Here is a 27,434-nt window from a genome sequence, read left to right as displayed (position 1 = left end):
TACCTAGCACTTCAGACTGGGAGAACCCGCTGGCCAAAGCGGGTGGGTGGAAAGCACGCAGCTTTCTGCGTCTGGGGTTGGAACCCAGACTGGCGTCGGAACCCAGACTGGCGTCTTCAGAGTCTACATCCAAGGCTGTCCCTCTGGAGGATTTCTGGGTATGAATTTAGTTATCTCCTTATACCGAGTCCCAGCCGAGTCCCTCGCTCAGGGTAGAAACTTCAGATTTCGGGTTTGCTGGGGACCTGCCAAGTGAATTCTGTTCACTAAATTCTGTGAATTTAGTAATCTCCAGAAGCTAAGTACGTGAGTCTTTGGAGAAGGGACACAGTTGTTGTTTAAATAGTTAACTGTGTGCTAATTAGGCATGCAGTACTCCAAAGGTCCTGCAAATTCAGCAGTTATTTCTTTAGAGAAAACCGCGTCCTCAAAAAAGAAGAAAAGACCAAAGTTACATTTTTTGCAAGAAAAAAAATTAGGTAAAACTTTACATTGCAGCTGGATTATAATTCCCATTTTTAAAAATTGATTTTGTCTAGATTTTAAACCTCATCATTTTCTTTAAACAGTTAACATTAGGGGAAATTTCAGTGCTAGCAATAATAACTAACTTGAAGCCAGCCACCAGTTTTAGTGCTTTTTTAATCGAATATGTTTTTATGGATTGAGGTAAAGTTCCTGAACAGACATGTCATAGATGTAGCTTGATTTAGCTTCCTCTTTAACAGTTTAAGAAGTTTTTGTTGTCTTGTACTCATAATGTTATATAAAGAAAGTAATGTTAGCAGAATGTGTTAAGTTTTAAAAATGAGCCCAGCTGTGTCCAATTAGGTATTTGCTGTTACAAGTTTTCTCTATACTCACTATTAAGAGAATGAGATGGTCCCTTCCTCTAAAGACTCATTGTTAAATACGGAGGTATATCTAATAACCATAAAAAGCTTACTTTAACTCTGAGGTAGTGAAGATTGAACTTGATCTGATTTTTAGTGGCCATGAAGTTAACACAAAACTTCTTAGAAAGAGAAATTGATGAGTGCAAGCTCCAACTCTTTTTTGAAGGTCAGTGTATGACTTCTTCATGAACAATCTTTTTGATTCTCCAAGGACTTGTTTGTAACTTCCCTTACATTTGAACCTTGTATGTTGTCATAGTGTGATTTAACTTGGCACCAAACAAGTAGTTATAAACTTAACTTTATATTTACGCTACAAGTTGATAAGATATTAGTGTGGGTAAAAACAAACAGTGCTTTCTGGATGTAAATAATGAGGTGGTCTTTGCACTGCATAAATTAAGCATCTGAAATTTGAATTATTTGGCCTATGTGATTAAGGTCAATACAAACTATAGTTCTGGGGTTCTGAGGTGTGGTGTGTTTTGGTTTTGGTTTTGTTTTTTATTGTTGTTACAAGATTTTTACTGGTTGAATTTTAATGAAGTACTTTCAAGGTAATTTTCATCTTTAAGAAACAAAATTGCTATGATTCCACCTGTCTTTAAAGTATCCCCTCTGGTGTTTTTCCTGTTTAAAGCTCCCTTTGTGTTCTCTACCGACTTACCCCATGCTAGGTGCTTTCTTGTTACTTTCTTTGTGCTTGTACATGCAGTCTCTATCATATTGTTTTGTAGTTTGACTTCAGGCTACATCATACTACCTGGAAAACAATGAGCACTCAATAAGTAGCTGATGAAGGAATTAATTTGAAGAATTCGGTGAATGTGCATGGAAAGTAACTATTACTGTAACTGAGTACAGGGAATGAAAAGGAGAGAAAAGTACTTAGTATGTGTTTAAACATTCTCTAGTCACTAATTTATGTTTTTATATTAGATATATTTCTGCAGTAAGGAAACCCCTTGAAAATTAATAGATTTCACTAATATTAATTTATGCAATAAATTGACATTGAGCACCAAATACTATAGGGAAAGCATTATGAAGAATACAAAGTTGGAAATTTAAGCTAGGATCTAAACTTTATTTAACATTGACTGATATTATTAGGTGCCACGAAAAGTGATTTTTAAAAATTCCTTAATAAGTATGTTTATTTGACCAACCAAGAGAAGGATGGCCTGGAAATTAAATTTCTCTTTTTAAGCTTGTCTTTTTTTATTATTATAATTATTGTAGTAGAAGACATATAACATGAAGTCTACTCTGAATTTTTAAAGTATGGAACACAATATTGTTAACTATATGCACATTGTTATACAAAAGATCTCTAGAACTGTTTCATCTTGCATGACTGAAACACTATACCTACTGAACAACTCCCCATTTCCGTCTCCAACCAAAAGTGATTTTTATAAAACAAAAATAATTGCTTTGTTAAAACAAACACAAAAGCTGTTCCCCCCCCCCCCAAAGTTTTTGGAAGTATGTTACAAGCAGAATATTTTTAGGCTGAACCATATGAAATTGTTGACCAAAGTTTCAAATGGTTTAGCTTAATACTTCAACTGAAAATATTTGAATAATGGCAAGACACCAATGTAATATCTACTTTTGCAAGTTGGGAGAAAATCGTAGTGTCTACCTAAACATGTAGAATATGCACACTCTTCTCACAGTAGCTAGGAAGTTCAGGTGCAGTGACTCCTTGCTGAATTAAACCCTTAGATCCTATTAGAAGTTTGGTAACTCTGAACAACTAAAATACAGAATGATTATATTATTTGGAAATATTGTAATTCTGTAAATTATTACCTTTTCTTGAAAAGTCTAAAACTTTATACATGATTATTTTATGAATTTAGTTCTAATCCTATATGGAAACAGTAAGGTCAAACTGTCTTGGGTGAAAGAGACCCTAAATGAAGGAAAGCAGGCTGATAAATGCTTAAACTGCTAGGATAGTTAAGACTGAGCCAACCAGAACCATATCTCTAGAGCACTTAACCATATTTTCTCATCTCAAGGGTCAGACGATCCTGTCTCGCAGTCTAATTTTCTATAAGAAAACCACTTAAGAAACATGTAATTTTAATGATTTGAACAGAAAAATATTTTCTTTAGGCAAACCTATATACTTTGATAATAATAGAAAATCTTTTTTTTAGTACTTACTATGCACCAGGCATATATGTGTATATAACACACATACTCACTTATACCTCATAAAACCTTGCAAGGTAGGTGCTATTTTAAAATCCTTTTTACAATAACTTGCTGATGATCACATTTGGGAAGTGCCTAAACTGGGATTTTGAACCCAGGCTATCTGATCCCAATGTTAGAATGTTAACCACTATGTTCATGCCTCCTAGTACTGTAATATAATTTACAGTTTTTGCTTATATAGCCGGTTAGCCTTTAGTTGCATTAAGTGAATTATTGCCGTACATATTCTATTGTTATCTTAATGATTTACAGCTGATTTTTAAATTGTTGCACCATTTGAAATACTGCCGGGTTACCCTTCTTTCTCCTTCTAGAAAACCGCTCAAACTTCTGTGAAGGATGGAAAGTCTTCCGAGGGTCACCGGCAGCCCTTCCACAGGCGTCTTTGCGTCAACCCTGGAGCCCCTCCCCCGGACGCGCGGGCAGCGGGGCGGAGCCCGGGCGGGGCCTTCGGCAGGGACCTCGGCGAAGGGAGCGCACGAGTGTTGGACTGAGGCAAGCTTCGGTCTGTGTTGTCTTCTTGTTTGCGCTTTCTTCACTCGGTAATTCCTCTCACCTTCTCCCAGCTTTGTTGGCTTTTTTTCTGTGGCAACTTATTTTTCAGCTGCAACTTGTGCCGGCTCAGTTTACTCCCACTTTCGGCCTGACTTCCTCATTTCTCCGTTTCTCTCTTAATTGGGCGGGGGGCGGTGGGGGGGGGGGGGGAGAAGGCTTCAAACTGAAGAGATAGTTATTGTGGAAAACTTAAAAAAAAAAAATTCATGAAAAGAATTTGGAAATTGGAAAGAATTTGGAAATTCTCCTCACAGACTGTTCTGTTGAGAAAGCACCTTTTCCACAACTTCATTCTTTACCTTTAACTTCTTTAGCTTTGTGGAATTTTTTTTCCTCTCCAGGCGCTTAATGCTCTGAGGTTCTATCTCCTTTCTCTTCCTTGATTTGCTTTTAAAGGTCTGTCCATAGTACATGTAAAGCATGAAAATAATTTAAAAATTATTTTTCACTTTTTTTGATGAAAGCGTAATTTGAATAGAGGTTAAAATGTGGAAAAATACAGATTAACAATAAACATTCTTTTTAAGGACGTCTAAAAGGCCAACATTAAAATTGTATAAAAATAGGAGGGTCATCACCTTGAATGAATATATTCCTTCAGTAATATGCCTGCTGTTCATTCAGACTTTTTAGAAATGTTCAGCATACATAATGTAAGAGAGAGAAAAGGAAGCCACCATACTCTGAGAAACTCAGCCGTAAATTGGACTTTAAAAAATATTTTAAATTATTCATTTATTTTTTAATAGTAATGCGTGCCTATCGTAGTATAAAATTCAAGTAGGTTAAGAAAAAAGTGAGACACTTGAAAGTAAATTTTGCTTCCTCTCCTGTCTCAGATAATTCTCTACAAAGAGGCAATCGCTGCTACACTGGTTCCTTGTATATGCTTCTTGAGATAGTATATGCATTCAAAAGCATGTATACAAATAGCCTTCCTTTCTATTAAATAAATGCACACTTTTTGCACCTTGTTTTTTTTCCTTAATGCGTTTTAGATGTGTATGTAGAGTTGCCTCACTATTTTTAACAGCTATGTGGTGTTTTACTGTATGATACAGCATAATTTATTTACCAGTCCTCTACTGATGGGTTTTGGTGGGGGTAGATTATTAGGTTTATTTATTTATTTATTTTAATGGAGGTAGTTTTTTAATGGAGGATTGAACCCAGGACCTTGTGCATGCTAAGCATGCTCTACCACTGAGCTCTGCCCTCTCCCCCTTGCTACTGATGGTTTTTAAGTTGCTTACAATGTTTCGTTATTCTAAACAGTGTTACAGTAAATATCTTTATACTTGTATCATTTTGAATATCTGCAGGTATAACTCCTAGAACTAGACTTGTTGAGTCAAAGGTTATTTGCGTTTTTTATTTTGATAGATATTCAGGGGTTGCTCTTGACAGAGACTGTGATAGTTATGCCCCAACAGCAGTATGTGATTGTTTCTGTGTCCTCATTATCACAGCATCTTACCAAACTTTCTATTCCTTTACAATCTTAGTGAAAGATAATAATTTATTGTTGTTTTAGTTTGCATTTCTATCATTATAAATGAGGCCTGCCTTTCTGTGAACTGGCTGTTCATATCTTTATCCACTTTTCTGTTGGGGTAATCTTTTCCTTAGTGATTTCTAGGAAACCTTTAAACATTAAAGAAATTAGTTATATGTTGGAACTGTGAGTTACAGGTGTTTTTTTTTTTTCCCAGACTATCTTTGATTTCATAATGGTGGGGTTTTTTGGTGGAGGAAGTCAGATTTTGCTTTTATTTTTAAAATTTCTGTATAGCTAAATGTATCAGTCTCTAATGGCTTCTGGGTTTGGGGTTATATTTTAAAAAGGATTTTTCTACTATAAGATCATCTTTTAAAAACAGCCTCCCTTCTTTTTTCTTTCTTGTTTTTATATGGTGTGATTTTTATGTTTAGATTTTTGATTGGTTTGAAACTTAGTTTGGTATAGGGATCCAACTTTATTAAATCAGGCTGCAAAATGAACCAAACGATAATGCATCAACATGAGACCTGTTGATTACTTACATGAAAATGATCCCCAGTCCCCACAGACTTTCTCATACTTTATTTCTCCAGCACCTTGTATGGTGCCTGCAACAAAATGAGTAGAAAACTAATTTGGAAGGAACTTTCTAGATGTATCATCTTAGGTATTTGCCATTGTTTTGATGGTGTTGAAAGAGGTAATATCACTAACACAGTTGATTTCTCCTGCATAAAATCTCAGAATCATGAAATTTTGGATCCAGAGACTAGAACAGTTTTTCACTCAACAAATAAATACTTTGTTATTCCTATTACTTACAGGCATTCTAGCTGGGAATGGGGAGACAATAAACAACATGACATGCAGTATAAGTGTTGTGAATCAAAACAGAGCAGTGTATGGGCAATATAGAGTGATAGGGATTGGAATGCTGCACGGATGCACACTAGCCCAGGTCGTGAAGGATGCTGGTGGTTGAATTGTCTGTACTTCGTAAGAGCACATGTGCAAACAATGAAAATTGAAAGGTGATGCAGGTTAAACCTATACAATCCTAATCCAAGGGTCCCCAGGGAGTTGAAAGGTGAATCAGTTGTCTCTGGGTCCATGTTATCTTTAAATTAGATCATAAACTAGTGGGCAGGACTATAATTTTTAGGTTGATTTTTTAAAATAAATATTATGCACATTTAGATTAGCATGAATATTCTTTAAGCAAATGAACAAATTTGTTGTGATAAGAATCTAAAGTCATTTTGTACAGTTAAAGCCAAAATTATATCCTACACTTGGACACGTCAGCTGTGGCACTCCTTCCCACTAGTGGAAGTCTAGTCAATATTTCTTGCAATAATTTCCAAACAACGCTTAGAGGAAAAGGCAGAATTAACCAGTAGAAACCACTACCTTATACTGTCAACAAGGGTAGCTCTGCTTTTATCGTTTATTTCTTCTTATCTTCCAGTTAGGATTGCATTTTGAAGTAATTTGAAACCTCACTCTGGCCGTGAGACCTATTATATGTGCATGAAAGTGACAGACCATGTTTAGGACCACATCACTGGATATGATGTAATTCCATTTAGGCGTAGAGATGATTGCCTAAGAGAGCTGGGAGTTGAAAATTCCCTGGTAGAAACCTACTGAGTAGGATAAGGATCCTTTTAACGTGTGCAGCATTTTCTGTGGATATGTTGGTTATGTGGAGAATGAATGTCTCTACCAAAACTCCCTAGTTGCTGAGCTATGTTTTGCCAGGACTGTCAAGAATTCTCAAGCTCTAAGTTAGGAGAGTAGCATATTCTCTCAGCATATTGGTGTCAGAATCAGATTAAATCATCATTTCTAATAACTTAATTTATTCTTATTTCTTCCTATATGCTGCAAGAGGGTACTTACTTACTAGTACCAGAATTTGGGGTAGAAGGTAATATATTTATTTTTGAAGAATGTACCTTGATATTTCAACTAAAGAAAATAAGTTTTTTACTAAGGTATTCTATTCCATGCAAGTCCGGACTTAATTTCACATAAATCAGAATCTATATACAGTCTTATTGTTCATTGAGCTTATTTCAATGATGAAGAATATAAATTGCTTAACCTATCCTCTTTTAATATGCTTTTATTTGCAGATGGGTTGTAATACCAGAACTATTTTTTAATTTTAGAGGTTATCTATTAAAATTTGTTAGCACATAGTGAAAATTGAAAAAAGTTACATACTTTAGAAAAAGGTTTTCAGAGATCTTGGATTCTTTATGTGACCCAGAGCTTGTATATTTGGTTCTCCAAGTGCTTGACACATTGTAAAGTACTCAAAATATACTCACTGAAATAAATGTATTTAAGTATATTTATATGAAACCATCACACTGTTCACCTTAAATATATAAATTTGTCAATTATACCTCAGTAAATCTAAAAATAATTTTTAAAGAGAGAAATTTCTTCAAAATGTAGAACTTGGTTACTTGCAGTAAAAATAACAAATGAAGCAAGGAAATGCATCCAGAGACTTCAGATAAGAAAAATTACAGCCTGGAAATATCATCATTTACTAATCAAGGTTATCTTTTGGACAAGACATAAGGACCTAGTATAATTTGGGGGGATCCACCTCTCCTGAAATAAGGTTTTCATCTCTTTGCAGATTCCTGAAATGTCTTCGTCTAGGAAGGCATGGCTGACATTGATTCGATTTCTTGATTTACTAGCCATCTGACCTTGGACAAGTCTGTTTCTTCATTTGTAATGAAGATAATAATACTTCCTCTACAAGTTTTTGTGAAATTAAATGAGATGATGTTTATAAAACACCTGATCCATAGTGTTCAGCAAAACATAATTTTATTAATATAATACTATGTCCTCCCCTTTAATCCTTAGAGAAATAATTAAAATGCAAATACTGTTTGTGTCAAATGAACTTAGTCTATTTCATAGTTTAAATGATAGCAGATTTTTCCCCATGTTTCAGTGGAGAGAAGGAAGTAACAAAGCAAATGGTCATTTAGCACTTGAAATAACATAAATTGAAAAGGCTAAGAAAATCTATACCCCGAGATCAAGAAAGACAATATTAAACTCTGCTTACCTTCAAATGATTGAAGTCCCCTTCCACTCCTAGCTTAAGAAGAGAAGAGTTTAAGCCGAAAGAACAAGTGTTAACTGCAATGCTTGTACTCATTTATTGAGATTTTTAAAAATCAAATTGAATTTTATTGTAAAGATATTGACTCCCATGAGATCCAGTAATTCATCTGCATGACAAAGCATGACATATAAACTCATAGTGCTTATAGTTAAGTACATGAACAACTTGCAGTAGATTTAATTACAGTTCTTAAAAATGATTTTGATATAGTCTTTACAAGGTAACATGAGCTAGATCTAGACTTAAAGCTTTTAGGATACAACCACCTATTTTGTAATTGAATTCCATGTCTGTGATTTGCCATAGCACAAATGATCTTTTGACTCTCAGAACTGTGTTCTTTTCACTCTGCTGCCTTCCTACCTGCTATGTGGCTTTGAACTTTTCATTTTATTTCATCTAAAGGAAACATTTGTAAATTGTTAAAGAGTTTGTTTTCATTCTTTTTCCCTTTAGAGTCTTCGGATGGATTTTAAAATTGAACACACTTGGGATGAGTTTCCAGTGAAGCATGAGCCAGTGTTTGTCAGGGTGAATCCGGGTGATGGAGGAGTGATGATGGAAATTAGTGCTCCATTTTTCAATGATCCTCCAGCCCCACTAGGAGAACCAGGAAAGCCTTTCAATGAACTGTGGGATTATGAAGGTAAGTGGAAGTACTGCATTTTATTGCAAACATAAATCTTTTTATAATAACCTCTCATACAACTATTATTTTATCTTGCTATAAGGAAGTGAGTGCTTCTGAGCAACTGACATGTGCAGTTTCTGATAATTTCCTACCAATCTCTCATTCTGACTTTTTCACAATTACCTATGTGACTTCAACTATATAACAAGAACAGTGAAAAATGGCAATTACAAATCCAGATTTTTAAATTGCTGCTATAATTCCTTCCTTTACTTCTGTTACCTATTGTAAGAAGAGTTCAGCATTCCTGCTTTGTTTTAAAGTGTCTTCAAATTGCTGCTTTAACCTTATAAACCTTCTTTATGGAAGTTTTGGGGTGTTTTACTTATTATAGAGACCCATCAACTTCAACATGAAATGTAGTTTTTATTTTGTACTTACCTAGTGCTCTCACATATCAAGTGAAGACTAAAAGACATGTCATGAAATTACAGTTTCAGGTTTGCTATATGATCACCTTATAATGTATCCTAATTAAGCTACCAGGCTTATCTTTCTGAAATACTCTTTATGATGCCATTCCCTAAATTACAAATCATTACTATCCCTAAGATGAAGTTCAAACCATTCCCATAAGCTTTCAAGGTACTCATGAATTGAGCTATCATATTCAATCAAAAGTTCTTGACCTCTGAAAGGCTGAAAGTCTCACTGTTCATGCATGTTCTCACTCATATCCCTTTCCTCATTCTAGTCCCCCTGCCTCTACTGCACATAGTTCAAGGTCTAATTCAGGTTTCATTTCTTCAGAGAAACCTTTGATGACTCTTCTAGTCCATACTAACATCTGCTTTCTCTATACCATCTGTATAGCATGCATTTTGTCAGTGTTCATTTATCATACATTAAATGAAGGTTGTCTTGTATTGATACAGAACTTGTATATACCAGCTTCCTGTTGGTGTACACACCAATGTGACTTACCTGCTGGAGGTACTACAGACAACAAACTCAGCAAGTCGTAAACTCAGCTCGTCCACTTCTCTCATAAACCTGCTTCTTTCCCTAATTGCCCAGTTTCAATCAATGACACCGTAATACATCAAATCACCAAATATAGAAATGTGAGGTCTTTCCAAGTTATCTTCTCTCTCACTCTCCATATTTGGGTTTATTTATTAAATCTTGCCAGTTTCACCTCCTGATTGTTTTTCTAATTCAGTATCTCTTCTTCATCCTACCATCCTTTCCACAGGAAAAGACTTAAAAAGGGGCAATAAGACTCTCTGAATTGTTGATGGGACTATATCTGTATCTTAGATATTTTATTGTTATAAAAATAACACATGGAAAACTAGAAACTACCTAAATGTCTATCAATAAAGAATTTTGTGAATAAGTCATAGCATTCTACAGAAGAATACTATGCAGTAATTAAAAAGAGGTAGCTATATGCTGTAAAGCATGTGAGTGTGGGAAAAGCAAGTTGTAGACAGGAAATGATTATGTATTTTTTAATCTATGTAGGTAAAATAGATTGTGGATGGATAGAAGTCTGACAGAGTTTAGAGCAAAGTAGGAAGGAAAGGATTTTGACTTTTTACTTCATATATGTTTGTATTGTTTTAATAATTTATAAAAAGTATGTTTTACTTTCATAATAACACAGTTTTTAAAATAAACTTGCTTGGAAAATTCCAGAAAATTATAAAGAAAAGAAAAATCACCTACTTGTATTCCACCTGTCAGAGACAACCAGTCATAACATTTTTGTGCACATTTTGCAGCCATCTAGGCACGGGCTCACAGACATTTTTATTTCATGTTCATTTGGTTATTGCTCTGCAGCCTACTTATCAGATACCATGAATGTCTTCCTATATCAAAAATATTTAACTCTATATTTCATTTTAATGACTGCATTATATTCTACTGCAGGGAATATACAAGTTCCATATGTATTTAACAACTCTCCTATATAATAGGAGATTTATTTATATAACAGGAGATAAACATTTAGACCATTTCCTTTTGAGCAATAATTTGATAAGTTGCATCTTACTTACTACTTTTTCCAATTGTCTGATTATTTCCTTAGGATAAATTCCTACAAGAATATAACTGGCTCAGAGTCTGTGTGATAATATTCATTTTTTTATAAACTCACCAGCACTAAGCTTTATTAATATTTTTATTTTCTAGAAATCTGATATGGGAAAAAATTGATGATTTATTTTCTATATATTTCTTCTTCCAGGTGATGTCTATTTATTTTCTTTTCCCCTTTTCCTATTGGTGATATAGCTTTAATTAAAAATGAGTTAATTTATTTTATATTCTAAAGATATAAACAAATTATTATGAAACAAAAGTGAATTTCTTAACATGTCATATCTCTGTTTTCAAAAGTTGTGGAAGCATTTTTCTTGAACGACATAACTGAACAGTATTTAGAAGTTGAACTTTGTCCGTAAGTATAAAATATTTTTTCTAACTCATTACTATGTGTTTTGAACACATTATTTTCTAGTTATATATCATATGTTTATAGTAAAATCTCACTAATTCCAGCCAACTGTGGGGAATGCTAATCTGAATTAATCTGAATTATATGTAATTCCTTATTTTCAAGTAAATGTACAACTTAGAGTATGTAAATTTTTGGAAGTGTACTGATACTATTTTTAATTCACTAGTGTAGTTGATTTTCTAATAACTTTGAAGGATTCTTTTTGCAAAATGAAAAAAATTATTTCAAGACAGAAACTCTATAAAAAAAATCCCAGAATCCCTCTCATTATTTATTCTGTAACTTTGCATTATTAAATATTAGCTACTTAGAAACAAAGAGAGGCATATAGATATAACAATTGAACCAGTTTATGAAAATGTTTCTTTTAGGGGATTCGTTTAATGGCTAGATTAAACTTTAATTTTATATATTACATAATTACATATTCATGTATTCCTTCCTTTATTCTTTATTCATTTATTGAGTATATACTGTATCACTTTTTGTTCAGTGCCAGGGATAAAAACTAAATCACATGTGGCTTTTCCTAGACTCAATAGAAATGTTAACCTTGGGCTGTCTCTGTTCAAATTTAATCAGTCTTTGAGAATTCTATCTGGTAGGCAATTTTTTTCTGTAGATGGCAAAAAGTAAATTTATGCCCACGTATTATCTAAATTATAAGAAATTTTAAGTTAATACCTAGTAGTGATATATTTTTTATATTGCCATTATTTATTTTTTAATGACATTTGAATACTTCTCAGTATCTATTATCTAGTAACCTTTGTCCTTTTGTAGAGTGAGCAGAGTCCCAAACAACTGATTTAAATGAGATTTTAGATATCGTTTTCTTTTCCATTGTTTCGATTTCTTGCTAATGCTTTTGTGGAAAATACAGCTGTTCATAATTATATTTTTCAGAAGAGTAATTTTGTATCTTTGTGTGTTACCTTTCAACTAACATGCCAAAATCTTATTAAAAGTATGATTAATTCTTATAAACTATCATATGAGATAAGAAAATTTCACCATAGACATGAGAAAGCTAAGGCAAATAGGTTTATAACTTGTCCAAAAGATAGATAAGAACTTGGATCTACTAGAATTATAAAGTTACATCCTTAGTTTAAATTTTGTTGGATGATAATATCAGTTGACTTTCATAAAGTGATGACTTATCACAGGATACATAGGATAATTAGATTCTCTTTTGTTTAGAAATTATACGATAATCACTATGCATAAAATTAATAAAGTTAAAAGTTAAAAGAAATCCCTAGAGTTGTTTGGTTTTAGATAGATTAGGACAGTTAATAATCAGGAATCATGTTTGTGCTTTAGGCAGTCAACTCCTGTGACAATTAACCTCTAGGAAAGCAATATGAAGAGTATTCTTATTTGAATTTGCAAGAAATTTTATTCCTCAGGATATTCTTAAAGTTGTGTCATAACGATAAAAATAAGCAGAGGACTTTTAAATGGAAAGGAATACTTGTCTTCTGTTAGACTAGTTTCTTGAAGGAAATCCTTCCTGAGAAGCTCCCAACAGACCATCTGTGTCAGAATGTTTAGATGCAGTCTTTTCCACAGACAGTAAATTTGCTTCATGTAACTATTTGAAATTCTTTGATTCTTACTGACCTGTCTAATCCCAATTATGTGCTCTTATTAGAGCTTTCTTTTGAGGGTGTATTGTGCTTCTTTTTGAAAGTGTGACATCAGTGTCAGAACTGATGGGAGAAAGCAGGAAAACACAAGAGGCAGACAGGTCCAGAACAGTTGTGTATGAGAATAGATACAAATTAAAGTCTTCAGCCTGCTGAGTAGTTTTAGACAATCTATATTTTTATTTTATATCTTCCTAATGATCTTCAAGACAGTTTTCTTACAGAATAACCTTTAGTAAAGTTGTTGGATTTTGACCTGGAAATTGGTGCCAGCTTCCTTTGGGATACTTTAAGTTTCAAAACAGGTTTATTATGAACTCCAGATACCGTGGTATACCTCTGCCCTCTTTTCATACTTTGCATCATCTAACCAATTGAAGTATTTTATATAATTTCTTATTTAAAGAATATGAAAAGCAGTCTGAACATGTATAGTTTTATGCATTTGACTGCAATTGCTTGAAAAGTGGTAAAATCAAAGATGCCATTTCTAAGTAACTGAACACACTGGCTCTCCCTATAATTATCCAGTATTTATATTGCATCTTTTAATTATTTGAAAATTTAGTTATAAGCACACACATCACAGATATGATAAATAGTCCAAAAAATAATGTTTCTTTCTTTCAAACACTCATGAGGAATTTTAATTTTGACAGCCACGGACAGCATTTGGTGCTTTTACTCTCTGGTAGAAGAAATGTGTGGAAAGTAAGTAAATAAAAATATGAGACAAAATTCCATGTATCTTGTATATATGCATATTTTAAATGTTTAAAGTATAAATATGAATTTCCATTTTGTGTGTCACATGTTGTTTCTGTAGCAAGAACTTGATCTATCATTCAAAGTGTCCAGAGGAGAGACAAAATGGGAAGGTAAAGCTTATCTTCCTTGGAGTTATTTTCCACCAAATGTGACAAAATTCAATTCATTTGCAATTCATGGATCAAAAGACAAAAGAAACTATGAAGCTCTTTACCCTGTACCTCAGCATGAACTGCAGCAAGGACAAAAACCTGATTTGTAAGTAGAAAATAAATGAAAATATGTCCCGACTATAAGAGTTTTTTGAAATTAATTCTTCGTAGAGTAGTAGTAACATTTTTTGATCGAAGAATACATGTGTAAAAGCACTGAGTAGAGTGCTTTGTTTCCCAATGATCTTGAGTAAGTATTTGATAGACTGACTTTGGACAAACATAGTCTCTCTCACTACTGTCAGTAAAGCACTTATATTTCCATAGCAATGTAAGAAAAGTCTTGCTTAATGAGTACTGCAACAGCTGGTATAAAAGTATGGCTGCCAATTCATTTATGGTTCCTTTCAGAGCTTAATGGCCAGAGGCATCTGTGTTTCCTGATGTGAGCAAAGGGTTAATAAATCCTTTCCCCTGCTGCTTGACTCTGACCTTAAGTTAACTCTCTAATTCTTTTCTCCTGTAACCTCATAAGGATAAAAATGTCAACTGTATTTCTAGGCAACATAGATGGGGATAGCATGGCTTCTGGTTTCCCTTTAATAGTTATGTTCCCTGTGGGGACCCTGGAAGCTATGTCTAGAGAGTTATTACAAAATATACTATTTCCTGTGGGGCAGCAGGCATGTAAGCCAAGGTATCTCCCACACTTTCCCATTTTGAGTCTGATCTCTTTGCACCTGAAGCAGTCACTTATGAAGAATGTAGTTCCCAGACAGCCTTATGAATGCTACATGGACTGCTGCAAACACTTCCCCCTTAGGGAGGAAAGCCAGATTCTGTCCTGGGGCAACCTGAGACTCCTGCTGTATAGCATTGTAGTCAAGTGGCCAAGATAGTCTGGTGAGTCTGCATGCTTAGAAAAGCCTACCAGAGACATCCCAGTGGGCTTTGCAGCATGGTAGACTAACTTTCCTGCCTTTTTACCCTTGGAAAGTACTGCACTGTCCTTATTCTCCCTTGTCCTTCCTGTATGCCCTTACTTTGCTCTACTTTGCTTTTTATCTATTCTTACCTGTTTATTCTGCCTGACACATTTTTCCCTTTTCCCCTTGCTTTTCTCCCCAGTCCTGGCCCTCTTTCTCCCTTCCTTTCTCTTATCCTTTGCTGTTGTTTCCTTGACCGCTTAATCTGGATTGACACTTGTGACTCTAAAACTGGTTCAGCCTGGTCAGGTGGGCAGAGTGGGACAGGACTCTAGATGCAACTCATTCAGGGCTTTCATATCAAGATGGTTTGTTTCTCTGCCTCTTCGCAAACTAATACTTTCCTGTATTCAAGCTTCTTTTTTATACATTACTGGAGTCTTACTCTAGATAAAAGTATAATTATGCCATTGGCTAGGGCAGAGCCAGGGCGGAGTGATTTCCTACAGAGCTGAGTTCTACTGCAGCGTATTAGCAAAGCCTTTCTCTCCTCATTAAGCCACAGTGGAAAGCTTCCTAATCATTAAATGGTTTTTCCTGGAAGGAAAAGAAATAGAATTAATACTGTTTTACATAAACCTACCTTGCTTTGGTAAAGGAGTCTATCCTTTAATCTGTTGAGTTGAAACTTTTAAAAACAATTGTTTATGTAATTGATATAAGTTACATCAAAGTCTGACTATGAAAACATCTATAAGAGCATAATATGATTCCTTTAAGGCTAGATGGGATGAGTCAGGTTTGAGGGCTGATTTTTATTTCTCCCTTTAGCTGTGAGGGAGCTAGCTATTTGTAGAATTGAAAGGAGAGTGCTTTGAGATATGGGTGAATATTTTCAGAGCTGAATGTTTGATTACTAGAATGAGAAAATTGTACACATAGGATACATCTTACCTTCGATATTCTTAAAGTAGAATGTTGTCCTATCGCAGATGTGACAAAATATATAGCCCTTCGGGGCAGTTTTTTCACAAATGCATAGTTCATTTAAATTCCCACCTTCTTTTTCTTTGCATTTAGTCATCGTCTGGAGTACTTCAAGCCTTTCAGTTTTAACACACTGCTTGGAGAAGAGTGGAAACAGCCAGAATCAGAACTATGGCTATAGAGAAACCTGAGGTATAGGAGTATAGTAGGTGACCGTATCAGTCATTTCGTCCTATACCTTTTAAGGTAAATGAGTAATAAGTACAATCTCTTTGAAGAAACTGTGAACACATTTCAACAACAAAGATTTTCATAGAAGTCAATGAAATCATAGTATCTCTCTGGCAAATTGTGTATAAATTAACAAGAAAATAGAAAGTTCATAGATGATTTTAACTATAAAGTGAAACTGTTTCTTGGAGTCACTTAGTCCAGGAGTCATCATGTCAACAGGTTCTACCATCTGCCTTGCATCACCATTACCCCAAATATCCCTGTCTCTGTCAACCAAAATCATTATTTCTCTTCCCATTTCCCTAAACTTCAGCCAGTTTGAAACTGAACATCTTATTTGCACATTTTTGAACTCCATCATAACATGTAATAATTTGTTACTCAGAATCTTATGTCCATTCTTGAAATGAGGAGAAAAATGACATATTTTAGTTGAATAGGAAATCCATCTGTTCAGGAATTATTATGATACACGTGCTATTTAATCAGCTGTTTTTCCTGTCTTATGACTACTTTTTTTCTGTAGAAAGAAATGGAATAACATAGTCTTGAATTCAGGCATCAGATTCTGCTTTCACTTACAAATAAATGACTTTTTCTTTTTTGTTTGTTTTCATATTTCTTTTTTGTTAAAGGTTATTATAAGATATTGAACATACTTCCCTGTGCTGTACAGAAGAAACTTATTTAAAATCTATTTATGTTTATAGTGGCTAACATTTATATGTCTCAAATTCCCAAATTTATTTCTTCCCACCCCCTTTCCCTGGTCATTTTCTTAATCCTATTAAACAAGATGTCTGAAATATCATTCTACTTTATAAACATCAAACACTCCTGGTCTATAATTTTCAAATTTTGTGTTATAATTCATAGTTTGAAGCCATCTAGTAGATTATCTATGAACTTCTCCACCAAACCTGGTCCTTCACCAGAATTCTTAACTCACAGATAAGTGATCTTGGAGAAGAAGAACCTTTATTACAGATACCTAATTTCCTACACAATGATATACTTTCTCCTCTTCTTTGCTAGCTCTTTTACATAACTTGAATGTTTAGGGGCTCTGCTCAAAAACTAAATTTTCCCAAATTCCTCTGTAGATAGAAATGACACTATAAAACAGTTCAGGTCAGTGAGATGTAAGTATACAGTGTTAGAGATGCCTTACAGATGAAAGACTCAGTTGCCATATACATTTTGTCCTTTACTCTTCCTCTTCCTTTTTCCTGAATTGTAGAATTAATACCTGAGGTAACATAAGTAGCTCCACTGTGTTAATAAAGAGACAACCCAGGGATAGCTCAGTAGCAAGACAAAGGAGTCTGGGTTTCAAACAGCACAGTAGAGTAACAGATCATATCCGACTGCCTACCTGAAGACTTCATTATGAAGAAGAAAATAAACTGCCTAATTTATTTCCCCCAGTTGATCTATAGATTCAGTGCAATATCATTTAAAAACCCTAGAAGGCTTGTTTGATAGAAATAAGCAAGTTGATTCAAATTTTTTATGGAAATGCAAAGGATCTGAAACAGCCAAAACAGTTTTGAAAAAGTACAAAATTGGGGGACTTGTATTTCCTGACTCCAAGACTTCTTATTAAGCTTCATCATTATACTGATGAAGACAGTATGACGTTAGCATAGACTTAGACAGAGATATCAGTGCAACAGAATAGAGAAACTAGAAAAAAAAACTACATGCAGTCAGTTGATTTTTGACAGAGATAGTAATTTATTTAAAAAGAGAAAGGATAGTCTTTTCAACAAGTTGTGTTGGAATAACTGGAAAAACATGAAAAAAAATTAACCTAAATGTGACTGGTTAAATAAAAAAAATTCTAGGAACAAATGTTCACAATCTGGTGTAGACAAAGATTTTTTTTCAAATAGGACATAAAAAACACTAACTGAAAATAAAAAATGGGAAATTGGACTTCATCAAAATTTAAAATTTCTGTTCATCAAAATCTTCCATTAAGAAAGTAAAGGAGCAGCCCAGCAATTCCACTCCTGGGTATATATCCAAAAAAAACCCCAAAATACTAATTTAAAAAAGTACCTGGCAACCTAACGTTCATAGCAGCATCATTTGCAATTAGCAAGATATGGAAGCAACCTAAGTGTCCATCAACAGATGAATGAATAAAGAAGATATGGTATATATATTCAATGGAATACTACTCAGCCATAATAAAGAAGGAAATGTTGCCATTTGAAACAGCATGGATGAACTTAGAGGATATTATGCTAAGTGAAATAAGACAGAGAAAGGTAAATACTGTATGATATCACGTATGTAGACTCTAAAAAATAAACTAGTGACTAAAACAAAAAAGAAACAGACTCAGATATAGAGAACAAACTAGTGGTTACCAGTGGAGAGAGAGAAGGGGGAAGGGCAAAATAAGGGATAAGGAATTAAGAGGTACAAACTACTGTGTATAAATTAAATAAGCTACACGGATATATTGTACAGTACAGGGAATACAGCCAATATTTTATAATAACTAAATGGAATAAACTTTAAAAATTATGGATTACTGTATTGTACACCTGAAACTTGTGTAATATTATATATAAACTATACCTCAATAAAAAAAGAATTAGGAAAATAAAGTGGAAAGGCAAGCCACAGATTGGGATAAACTATTCAAAATAGACATATTTGACAAAGGACTCTCCCCAAAATATATAAAGAACTCCTACAATCAATAGTAAAAGGACAAGCCATTTAAAGAGCAAAAGACTGGAACAGACACTTCACAGATGAAAATATGTAAAAGGCCGATAAGTATATAGAAAGGCTCTCAACCTCACCTACCACCAAGGAAATCAAAACCATGAGATACCACTGAATAATAACCAGAATTATAAATTGGTGTAATGGCTAAAATTGAAAACAACTGACAATACTAAGTATTAATGAGACTGTGGAGAACCTTAATCACAGGTTCAGGTATATACCATAACTTTATAGCATGAAGGCAAAGCAAAGCACAAATAATCCTAGATACAAGCAAAATTATGTAAAATGTTGAATTTGGATATTATGGTTTGTGAGCTTTTTAAAACTTATTTTTATCTGTTTGGTTGTTTTTAAAACATCTCTTAACTTTTGTCTAGATAAGAAATATTTTCCTTCTCCCAATACCAAGCAAGCAAAAACATGCTATATAAGCATTTTCTTTTAAAAGGAACATGCAGTTCAACCACAGAATTTTGGAAGATTTGTCCATTAGTAAGATACAAACAATGCACCCTATAGAAACTTAGTATTTTAAGAGTGGGTGTTTGTAATAGCTGTTTGAAATTTGTTTTTCAATTCTAGGACTAAAGAATAATCATTCCTTTGTTTAATATATGCATAAGTGCATTTCCCTGCTGTGTGGTAAATTATTCACTACAGTATCACGTAGGTTCTCTTTTCTCACCACCTAAATAGATTACACAGTGTGTATATTTATTCAGGTGCTTTCTCATGCTTTTTCTCAGCTTCAGTAAAGTGTAAGTCCCAGTCCAGAGGGAAATATAACATTTATTTTTAGCCCTCAAGTACCTTTTTTGACGCTAAAAATTTTTTTGCCACAGGAAAAAAATACTTAAGTTTTTCTCTTCCTTTTCCTCCTCCTCTTTAAAATATTAGGCTTTGAGGGCAGAAGGTAATGAATACAGTTAACCTGATATTTAAAAAGTAAAAGGAAGGTTATAAGTGGTGAAGTTATTACAATAAACCAACATTTCTACTCATGCCTCAGAGCCCGTCTCCTTTTTCCCATTTAAGTGTCCATAGTATTTAACATTACTTTATTGCAGCACTTTTCCCATTGTGCATTAGAAAGCTCTCTTGACACAGCAACCGGCTAACTGACAGCACCTTGCCTCAGCTTATATATATCCTGTCTTGTGGCTTCGCTGCTGCCTCAGCTGTTGGGGAACCCATTTAGTCAATCTCATACATAAACTACCCTGGATGTGTGAGGGAGCTTACACCCTATGGGACAACTCTTAACCAAGAAGGATGGAAGTAGGTGGATACATACTCCTTTCATCTGTGAGTCTGACAATTTGGAGTTCCCTTCCACACAGCCCCTTGGAGGACCCCTAAAAACATGACACTCTGGTTGTTCACAGCAGTGGCCAAATAGTAACACAACTTATATTGCCTTTCCCTCATTTTCTGTTTTACTCTTCCTAATTCCTTACTCCTGTTTGGAATTACTTTACCAAAATCCTACATGCAAGCATTTCAAACAGCTATTACAAGGTGTGCTTTATGGGGGACCCAGGCTAAGTCAGTTGTCACCTGCAGTGGCCCTCAGAAGTAGCCCTTCAGGATGGGAATCAGGAACTGTATCTCCCATGGGGCATTCCATGATAGGGGCCCCATTGGTGGTTGTGATGACCCTGGTGTAACATCATAGTTACTAAGATTTTCAATGGTAGATGGGCTTGAAGTGCAGGTGAAAATCAAACATCAGTGTAAGTGGTAGATAGCACATGACATAGAAGTAGTGGTAATAATAGGGACTGTGGTGTTAACTGCGTTTTTTTTTTTTTTAACAATTCTGATGCTGAAATGATTCCATTTGCTCTTTCTACATTAACAAAAAGTAATAATTGGGGGGGGGTGGATTCTGAGAAGATGGCATGGGGTGTTAAACTTGGAGCTTAACATCTTGACAAGGACACCTGGAACTTAGCATGCTGCCAAGATGACTTCTTGAACTTGGATTTAATGGTAGCTTTTAGTACATGAAGCAGAAATGCTAAAATTGCCTTGGTGGAGTATTGAGGAAAGGTCAAAGGCTTGAAGAGATGATGATGTTAAAATGTTAGAATATGAAAAAGAGAAAAATACATATATACATATATATAAATAACTGAATCCCTATGCCATACACCAGAAACTAACACAGTATTGTAAATCAGCTGTACTTTTAAAAAAAAAAAGAAGCCAAAAATGTAGAATATTATATGAAACCAGAGAACCCACCATCTATATTCATCAGGAGGGGAATAAAATAAAGAAGCTGTAGAGGGTAGCACCATCATTCTTGAGACACTCAGTAGTGACCTCAGTAACTGTAGGTAGCCTGTGTAACCCACTACTGAGTAGATAGTGTTGCCATAGAACTGGGATTTCTCAATGAGCATCATAAGTTCCCAGAATATCAGAGCTGCTAGTTAACAGAAGTCATGTGAATGTAATTTCTGTAGTGAGCAATAAGGTAGGAGTGGCAATCAGAATGTATTAACATCAGATATCCATGAATATGGCTAATATTCCAAAGTATACCTGAGGGTGATAAAAGTAGCCAGCCAACTTGAATGTATACCAGAAAAATAATTCAGAGCTGGTGAGAAGAAGGCTGTTTACAGCTCACGGAATAGATCATTGTGATATGTCACCCTTATTGTAGGTCTAATCCAACTTTCAGATCCATAGCCAATTGAAAGAGAAGCTGAATCCTCTTGATAAAATAACCAAGTGTCACCCCAAGAATATACAATAAATATTCTAATTCTTCCCCAGAGAGATCTGTGGCCATTCAATCAGAATAACTTTAGTTCAAACAGAGGTGACTACTAAGATGTTTGGGGACTGTTGAATACAGTAAATTTGATAACTGAGCTGACATTAATAATAAGGTACCTGAATTACATTATGGCCCTCTGTTAGAATGGGGCACATGGAGGCCAGGTGATCAAAGAAATCCTGGCCAAGAACATCTCACAGTAGTTCCATCACCCACACCCTCCTGCCCCCAGGTTATTCCCCAGAGCAAGAAAGGGTGTTGCAGCACTTTTGGCTATGGCACAGTTGGCCCTGTCACCCCTTAGATACCTTCAGCATTGTCAGATTAATGGCGTGACAGGGCCAAGAGGTATCTATGGTGAGTAAGAATATGGGGTAGGGTCTCTGGAAAGCCCCAACAAGAGAAGTCTAATACAGACTCTTTAGGTTTATGGAGCAAGGCCATGTCTTCTGTTGCTAAGAATATATGAAAAGAAGTTTCTACCATACTCCTGGGTTCTGGTAAAGGCTGAGCACCTGACCATGGGACACATAAGTGACTATGTGACCAGAGCTACCTATCATGAGATAGGTATTATCAGATCTGTTAAGTCATGAGATCAAGAGGGCATAGCAGTAATCCATCATCTGATGCCAACACTACCTTTAAGATCAGGTCCAGAGGGCACAAATAAGTTGCATGAATAGGTGTCCCAGAATCCCACGTCACCTACCTTTGTTGTGTTGATGCCTTTCCCTCAGCTCACGTCCATGGCTTCATGGGAGGATCCCTACAACCAAATACAAAGGAGGAAAAAAGTCAAGCCTGATGGGTTAGTACTAACTGAAAGGGAACTCTTGCTGTTCTTCAGGCCCAATTAGGAAAGTCCTTGAATGACAGATGAAGGGAAAGCCTTCTAGAGGACAGGTACATGAGCAATTTACTTTGTCATTCACTTGTGTTGTGAAGAAATGCCTGTAAGTACACATATTTAAGGACCCTTGGGAAATGATTTGACTGGTTGGGGCAAGATTTGAAGTTGGGAGGCAAGGAAGCTTGGGAAGGAGGCATGTAGATGGACTTATGGTTTTAGGCATAAAGCATGAGGATCTTTTTACATTTCATATTAATCCCTACCAGAGCAGATCCATTGTAGAGGAAGCCCTGAATAAATAGGTGGTCACAGTGACTTAACCAGTGGATGTCAGCCAGCCTCTGTCCTCAGCCACTCTTGAGCTTGTACGATGGATCCATAAATAGAGTAACCATGTTGGCTGGGATAAAGGCTATGTGTGGGCCCGATAGCGTGTGTTCCTTCTTGCTGTGCTGAAACTAGTGACCTACTCTTGAATGCTCAAAATATCAGCAACCCAGACTAATGCCAAGACCTTGATATGGTACTATTCCCTGAGGAGACTTGCCAGCCACTTGATGGCAAGTTGATTATACCTGGCTCCTATTTGAGAAAGACAACAGCTCATCTGTGCTGGAATCAGCATCTGTTCCAGACTTGAATTTGCTGCCACCATCCAAAAAGCTTATAGGGTGTCTGGTTTCCTGACATGGGATCCTATATAATATCACCTCTGACCAAGTGACTCATTTTATGGTAGAGGATATATGAAAATAGTTGCATTCCCACAGAATCTACTGGTCTTACCATATACTGTGCAACCTGAAAGCAGCCACCTAACAGAATGATGAAGTGGCCTATTAAAGACTTAACTAAGTAGAAGCTCAGGGACAGCTGGAAGGTTGGGCTGATATTTTTAAGGATGTAGTATTTGCACTGAACCTGAGATCCAAGAACCTGAAGGTGGAAATTGGCGATTCTCTACATCACTCACAATGATGCAACTGTGGGCTCTTTTGGATTGGAGGTAAAGTGAGAAGCCTTCCACAATGGAACTCAGTGAGTTTTCCACAGAACCTGAAGCTATGAAAACCACTTAGTCTTAATGGCTTCTTGTGCTAGCAGTTCATCAAGCAAGTACATGCATAATATTGGAAGGGGCTATTGATCCTGACTACCATGAAGAGTTAGTGTTACAACTTTAATGGAGGCAGAATGGATTATGTCCTCCTTAGGGGATCCATTGAAAATGGGCATCTCTTGGTGCTTCAGTGTCAATTGAAAACCTTGAATAGGCAACTGTAGTGACCACAGCCTGACAAGGCAAAGCAGCCAAGGACACTAATCCAATGAGAATGAAGGTCTAGATTATCTCATCACTCAAACAACCTGTACCCACTGAGGAGCTTGGCCAAATGTGAAAGAAGTGTAGAATTTGTGGTGGAGAAAGTAGAAGATAAATGTCATTTATACATATAAAATCAGTTGCAGCAGTGGAGACTGTAGCTTGTTTCACTAAATATTTTGCATTAAAGCTTTATATGCTGGCTGACCACTACCTTAAAGACTGTTTGACTCAGTATGGAACATGTGGCTGCAAGGAGTAGACTGTACTGGATAGCTCTTGTGTCCCACCTCACATCTTCTCAAGCCATCTTTTAAGTCTACCTATTTCACTCTTTGATAGCATCTTACCTCTGTGTACCACATATATCTTGGTTTCTGCCTTGATGCTTTTCTGACACTTCAGCTACATGGAACACCTGTTGCAATATGCTCAGCTATTCTGGCATAAGTGCAAACCTGCAAGTTTGAGGGAATTAGCATCCTTGGTCAAATGGGGACAGGAGTTATTAGGTAAATATTCCTCTCTTCAGAATATTCTTTGGATAGACAGTTCTGAGGTAAATTCCATATAGTTCTTCAGTGGTCCTCAGGACTAACCTTCAATTGCCTATGGTAGTGATCAGCTCAAAAACACAACATTATATTGGTTTATCCTGTTTACTTTTTCCAAAATCTCCATTCTCATTCTTTAGAATCATGTTCTAAAGTTAATGAATGGCACTGAGCTCTTTTCTCAGGCTCTCCTTTTGGTGAAACCCAGACTAAAGTACACTGCATTGTAATTATTCATCTTTATGTCTCTTTGTTATTCTGAAAGACCTATCTCCACAAAAATAGTCCAGAGCTCATTTAAGCATTCAGCTAGTGTTTATTGGATTTAATAACTTTAGAGGATATATTTCAAAATTTCATGTGTAGGGACAATCCTGGAATATTTTCCGTTGTGATACTGGTTTTAGTGAGGGAAGGAGAGAAGGTGGAAATACATCCAGACATCACCTTTTTCTCCTTCTCTCTCTTCATCTTTCCTTGTCTTTTACCTTCCTATTTCCATTGGAAAATAGATCGGAGACATAGGACTAGTTAGTTGTGACTGGGAAAATGGGCCTACATTTAGGAAATTAAAAAGTTCTCATTTTCCCTAAAATCATAACTCAGACTTTAGCAACCTGCAAAAAATTTTTTTCCTGTCACACAAGCCACTTTCAGTGTCCTAGATAAAATAAATAGTAGACAAAAAAGGAAAGGACCTGTGTCTTTTTCATTTATTCTAGTTTTAGCAGTGCCTATGCCAAAACATTATTTACATAGTACAGTCATCTTAAATTGTATTGATTTTTAAATAGAATTTCTTTTAAGGTTCCTCTAGCCACTCCTGCTACTTCTTCTGGCCCCTAAACATGAGGGTCTCCCCACTTCCTTCTGTCTGTCCCAGGTGTCCATTCTCCCCAGTCCTTTCAACTCACCCCACCTTTTCCATTAGTCTTCGTCACGGACAAAATTTTTAATTTGTCTAAGTGCCGATCTTTTAAATAGGTATTGACTCAACCGTTAGGGTATTTTACACTATTCTGGACTTAAGTCCAAGAGGTAGAGCATTTGCATTTTGAGATGAGTATATCTGTGTAACAAATCTTCTAATTGAAGATATGTATGGGGGCATATTTTTAAAAAAAATTGTCATTCCTCAGCACTACCCACTTTCTTTCTTTCTTTTTTTTGATTGGTATAATGACTTTATTTGTAATATAAGTGTATGACATAACCTCACTGAAAGTGGTAGGAGAAAAAAGGAGTTTCCTAAGTAACTTAGGAAAATGATGTTTTGACTGAAAACAGACTAAAGACAAAAAAAAAAAACAAAACAAAAACAACCCAACTATATGTAAACACAGTATTCTAGATAGTAAATTTATTTCTCATAGGAATACCAGTTAATAATTCTGAAACTACTTTATATGTTTACTAGGGTTGAAAAATAATAGAATAAATGCTAGTTAAATAGGATCTGGGCTTCTTACTATCATAGAAATAAATTACAAATAAGCAAGGGGGAAATTTAGGATTAACTCTGCGGTACTTGCTTAGAGTTAGATACATCAGTATGAACTCGTGTTTAGTCTTGGTAGATAGATCAATCGATAGATAAGTCATTGATAGACATGGATAGATGATAGGTAGGTATAGATAGGATAGACAGATTATAGATGGGTGTTTATACATTTTTAGTATACTTAAATATATATCTTATCTCTGTCCTCAGAGAAAGCCCAGAGGCAATGACACCCCAGCAACAATAAGCACACCCAGTATTCAGTGAGGTGTGTTCTCAGTATTCTAAATATCATTTTCCAATAAAGGAACTAGGGATCCTTAGAGGAATGGCTAATTCTAGGGCTAGTTCAAGGAAAAGACAGGTTAAGCCTAGAGCATCTCCCAGTGCCAGGAAGTAAAGAAGCACTAAAAAGGAAAATAAACGAATAGGTGGATACTACCCATTTTCTGATCATTTATTTTCCGAATTTTTCTTTGTAAGAGAAAAATGTATAAAATTGAATATTATAACAATTTATTATCACCAGCTATCATTTTTCATGTAAGGAATAGTGAAAAGATTTTCACTACAGCCAGATGACACATGTATGAGGAATATAAGAAAATGGAAGTTACTATTCTATGAAAAGTGGAGTGTCTGTATAAATTTTTCTTTATGACTTTGTGATAAATAGCTAGTAATTAAAATATTATTTTCCACACAGTGTAATCCATAGATAAATTTTATGCCTCATATTTATAAATCTAATATATAATTTAAAGGAGAAATAGTAGAAAATATTGTTAAATGATATTTCACTTTACCATCTGTAGGAATTACAGTAATATATAATTCTATCATTGGAGAGAGCTTTAGTGCTTTTCTGTTAATTTTTTACTTTGTAGTGGAAAAACTCACAGAGAATGCAGAGTTCAGTAAAAACTAATTTTCTTCTGGCAGTTTATCAACTCAAATATCTGTTAAGTAGTATTTCTGGCTCAATAGTACACTGAAAACCGAGGTTTCTAATAATGCCCTAAGGCACTTCAGTGCCTGGAGTACATCTTTTGAAGAGAGAGCTTTGCGGAAATAGAAAACCGAGCTATAAATGAAAGCATTCCAAAAAGTTAAAAATGTGCTAAATACAAATGTATGTTTTTGAATGAACTTTGAAAAGAATATCCAGAAGAAAAAAAGATAATTAATACCACAAGTAGTAAGCTTTGATACATATCATAGAAGCACCAAGTGTCTTGTATTCCTACAATAGTCCTGGCTTTGCTCCTGACTGCCAGATTTTGTGCGTCATTTCATTAAAATTTCTAATATTTATTATTTTTCAGGAATCATTCAGGACCTTTATATTTAATTTTGACAACAACCTCAGAGAGAATTGTATATCTTGGAATGCTTATTTTTAAAGTTAAGGAAACTGAGGCCTTCAGAGATTAAAT

At 35.1% G+C, this 27,434-nt stretch overlaps 1 protein-coding gene across 4 annotated transcripts; it reads left to right on the top strand.

Annotated features, from left to right (window-relative positions):
* The first annotated feature begins 459 nt into the window (after positions 1-459).
* On the top strand, positions 460-27,434 carry LOC105087069 (UPF0462 protein C4orf33). 4 transcript variants are annotated; one of them, XR_010384746.1, is made up of 8 exons: positions 460-479; positions 3,443-3,633; positions 8,801-8,990; positions 11,385-11,445; positions 13,817-13,868; positions 13,984-14,035; positions 16,084-16,236; positions 27,324-27,434. XR_010384746.1 is itself a non-coding variant. In XM_064496140.1 (7 exons), exons 3-7 carry the CDS (start codon positions 8,810-8,812, stop codon positions 16,179-16,181), a joined length of 444 nt encoding a protein of 147 aa, XP_064352210.1. In that variant the 5' UTR covers positions 461-479; positions 3,443-3,633; positions 8,801-8,809; the 3' UTR covers positions 16,182-16,828. The 4 variants fall into 4 exon arrangements, 2 of the variants coding, with proteins under 2 accessions (XP_064352210.1, XP_064352183.1); XM_064496140.1 differs by lacking the exon at positions 27,324-27,434 and having other exon boundaries at positions 461-479; positions 16,084-16,828; XR_010384707.1 differs by lacking the exon at positions 460-479 and having other exon boundaries at positions 13,984-14,183.

The sequence above is a fragment of the Camelus dromedarius genome, chromosome 1, assembly GCF_036321535.1.
Source record: "Camelus dromedarius isolate mCamDro1 chromosome 1, mCamDro1.pat, whole genome shotgun sequence".
Taxonomy (NCBI): domain Eukaryota; kingdom Metazoa; phylum Chordata; class Mammalia; order Artiodactyla; family Camelidae; genus Camelus; species Camelus dromedarius.
The sequence above is the reverse complement of the archived record's forward strand: the minus strand, read 5'-3'. Positions and strand labels throughout refer to the sequence as shown.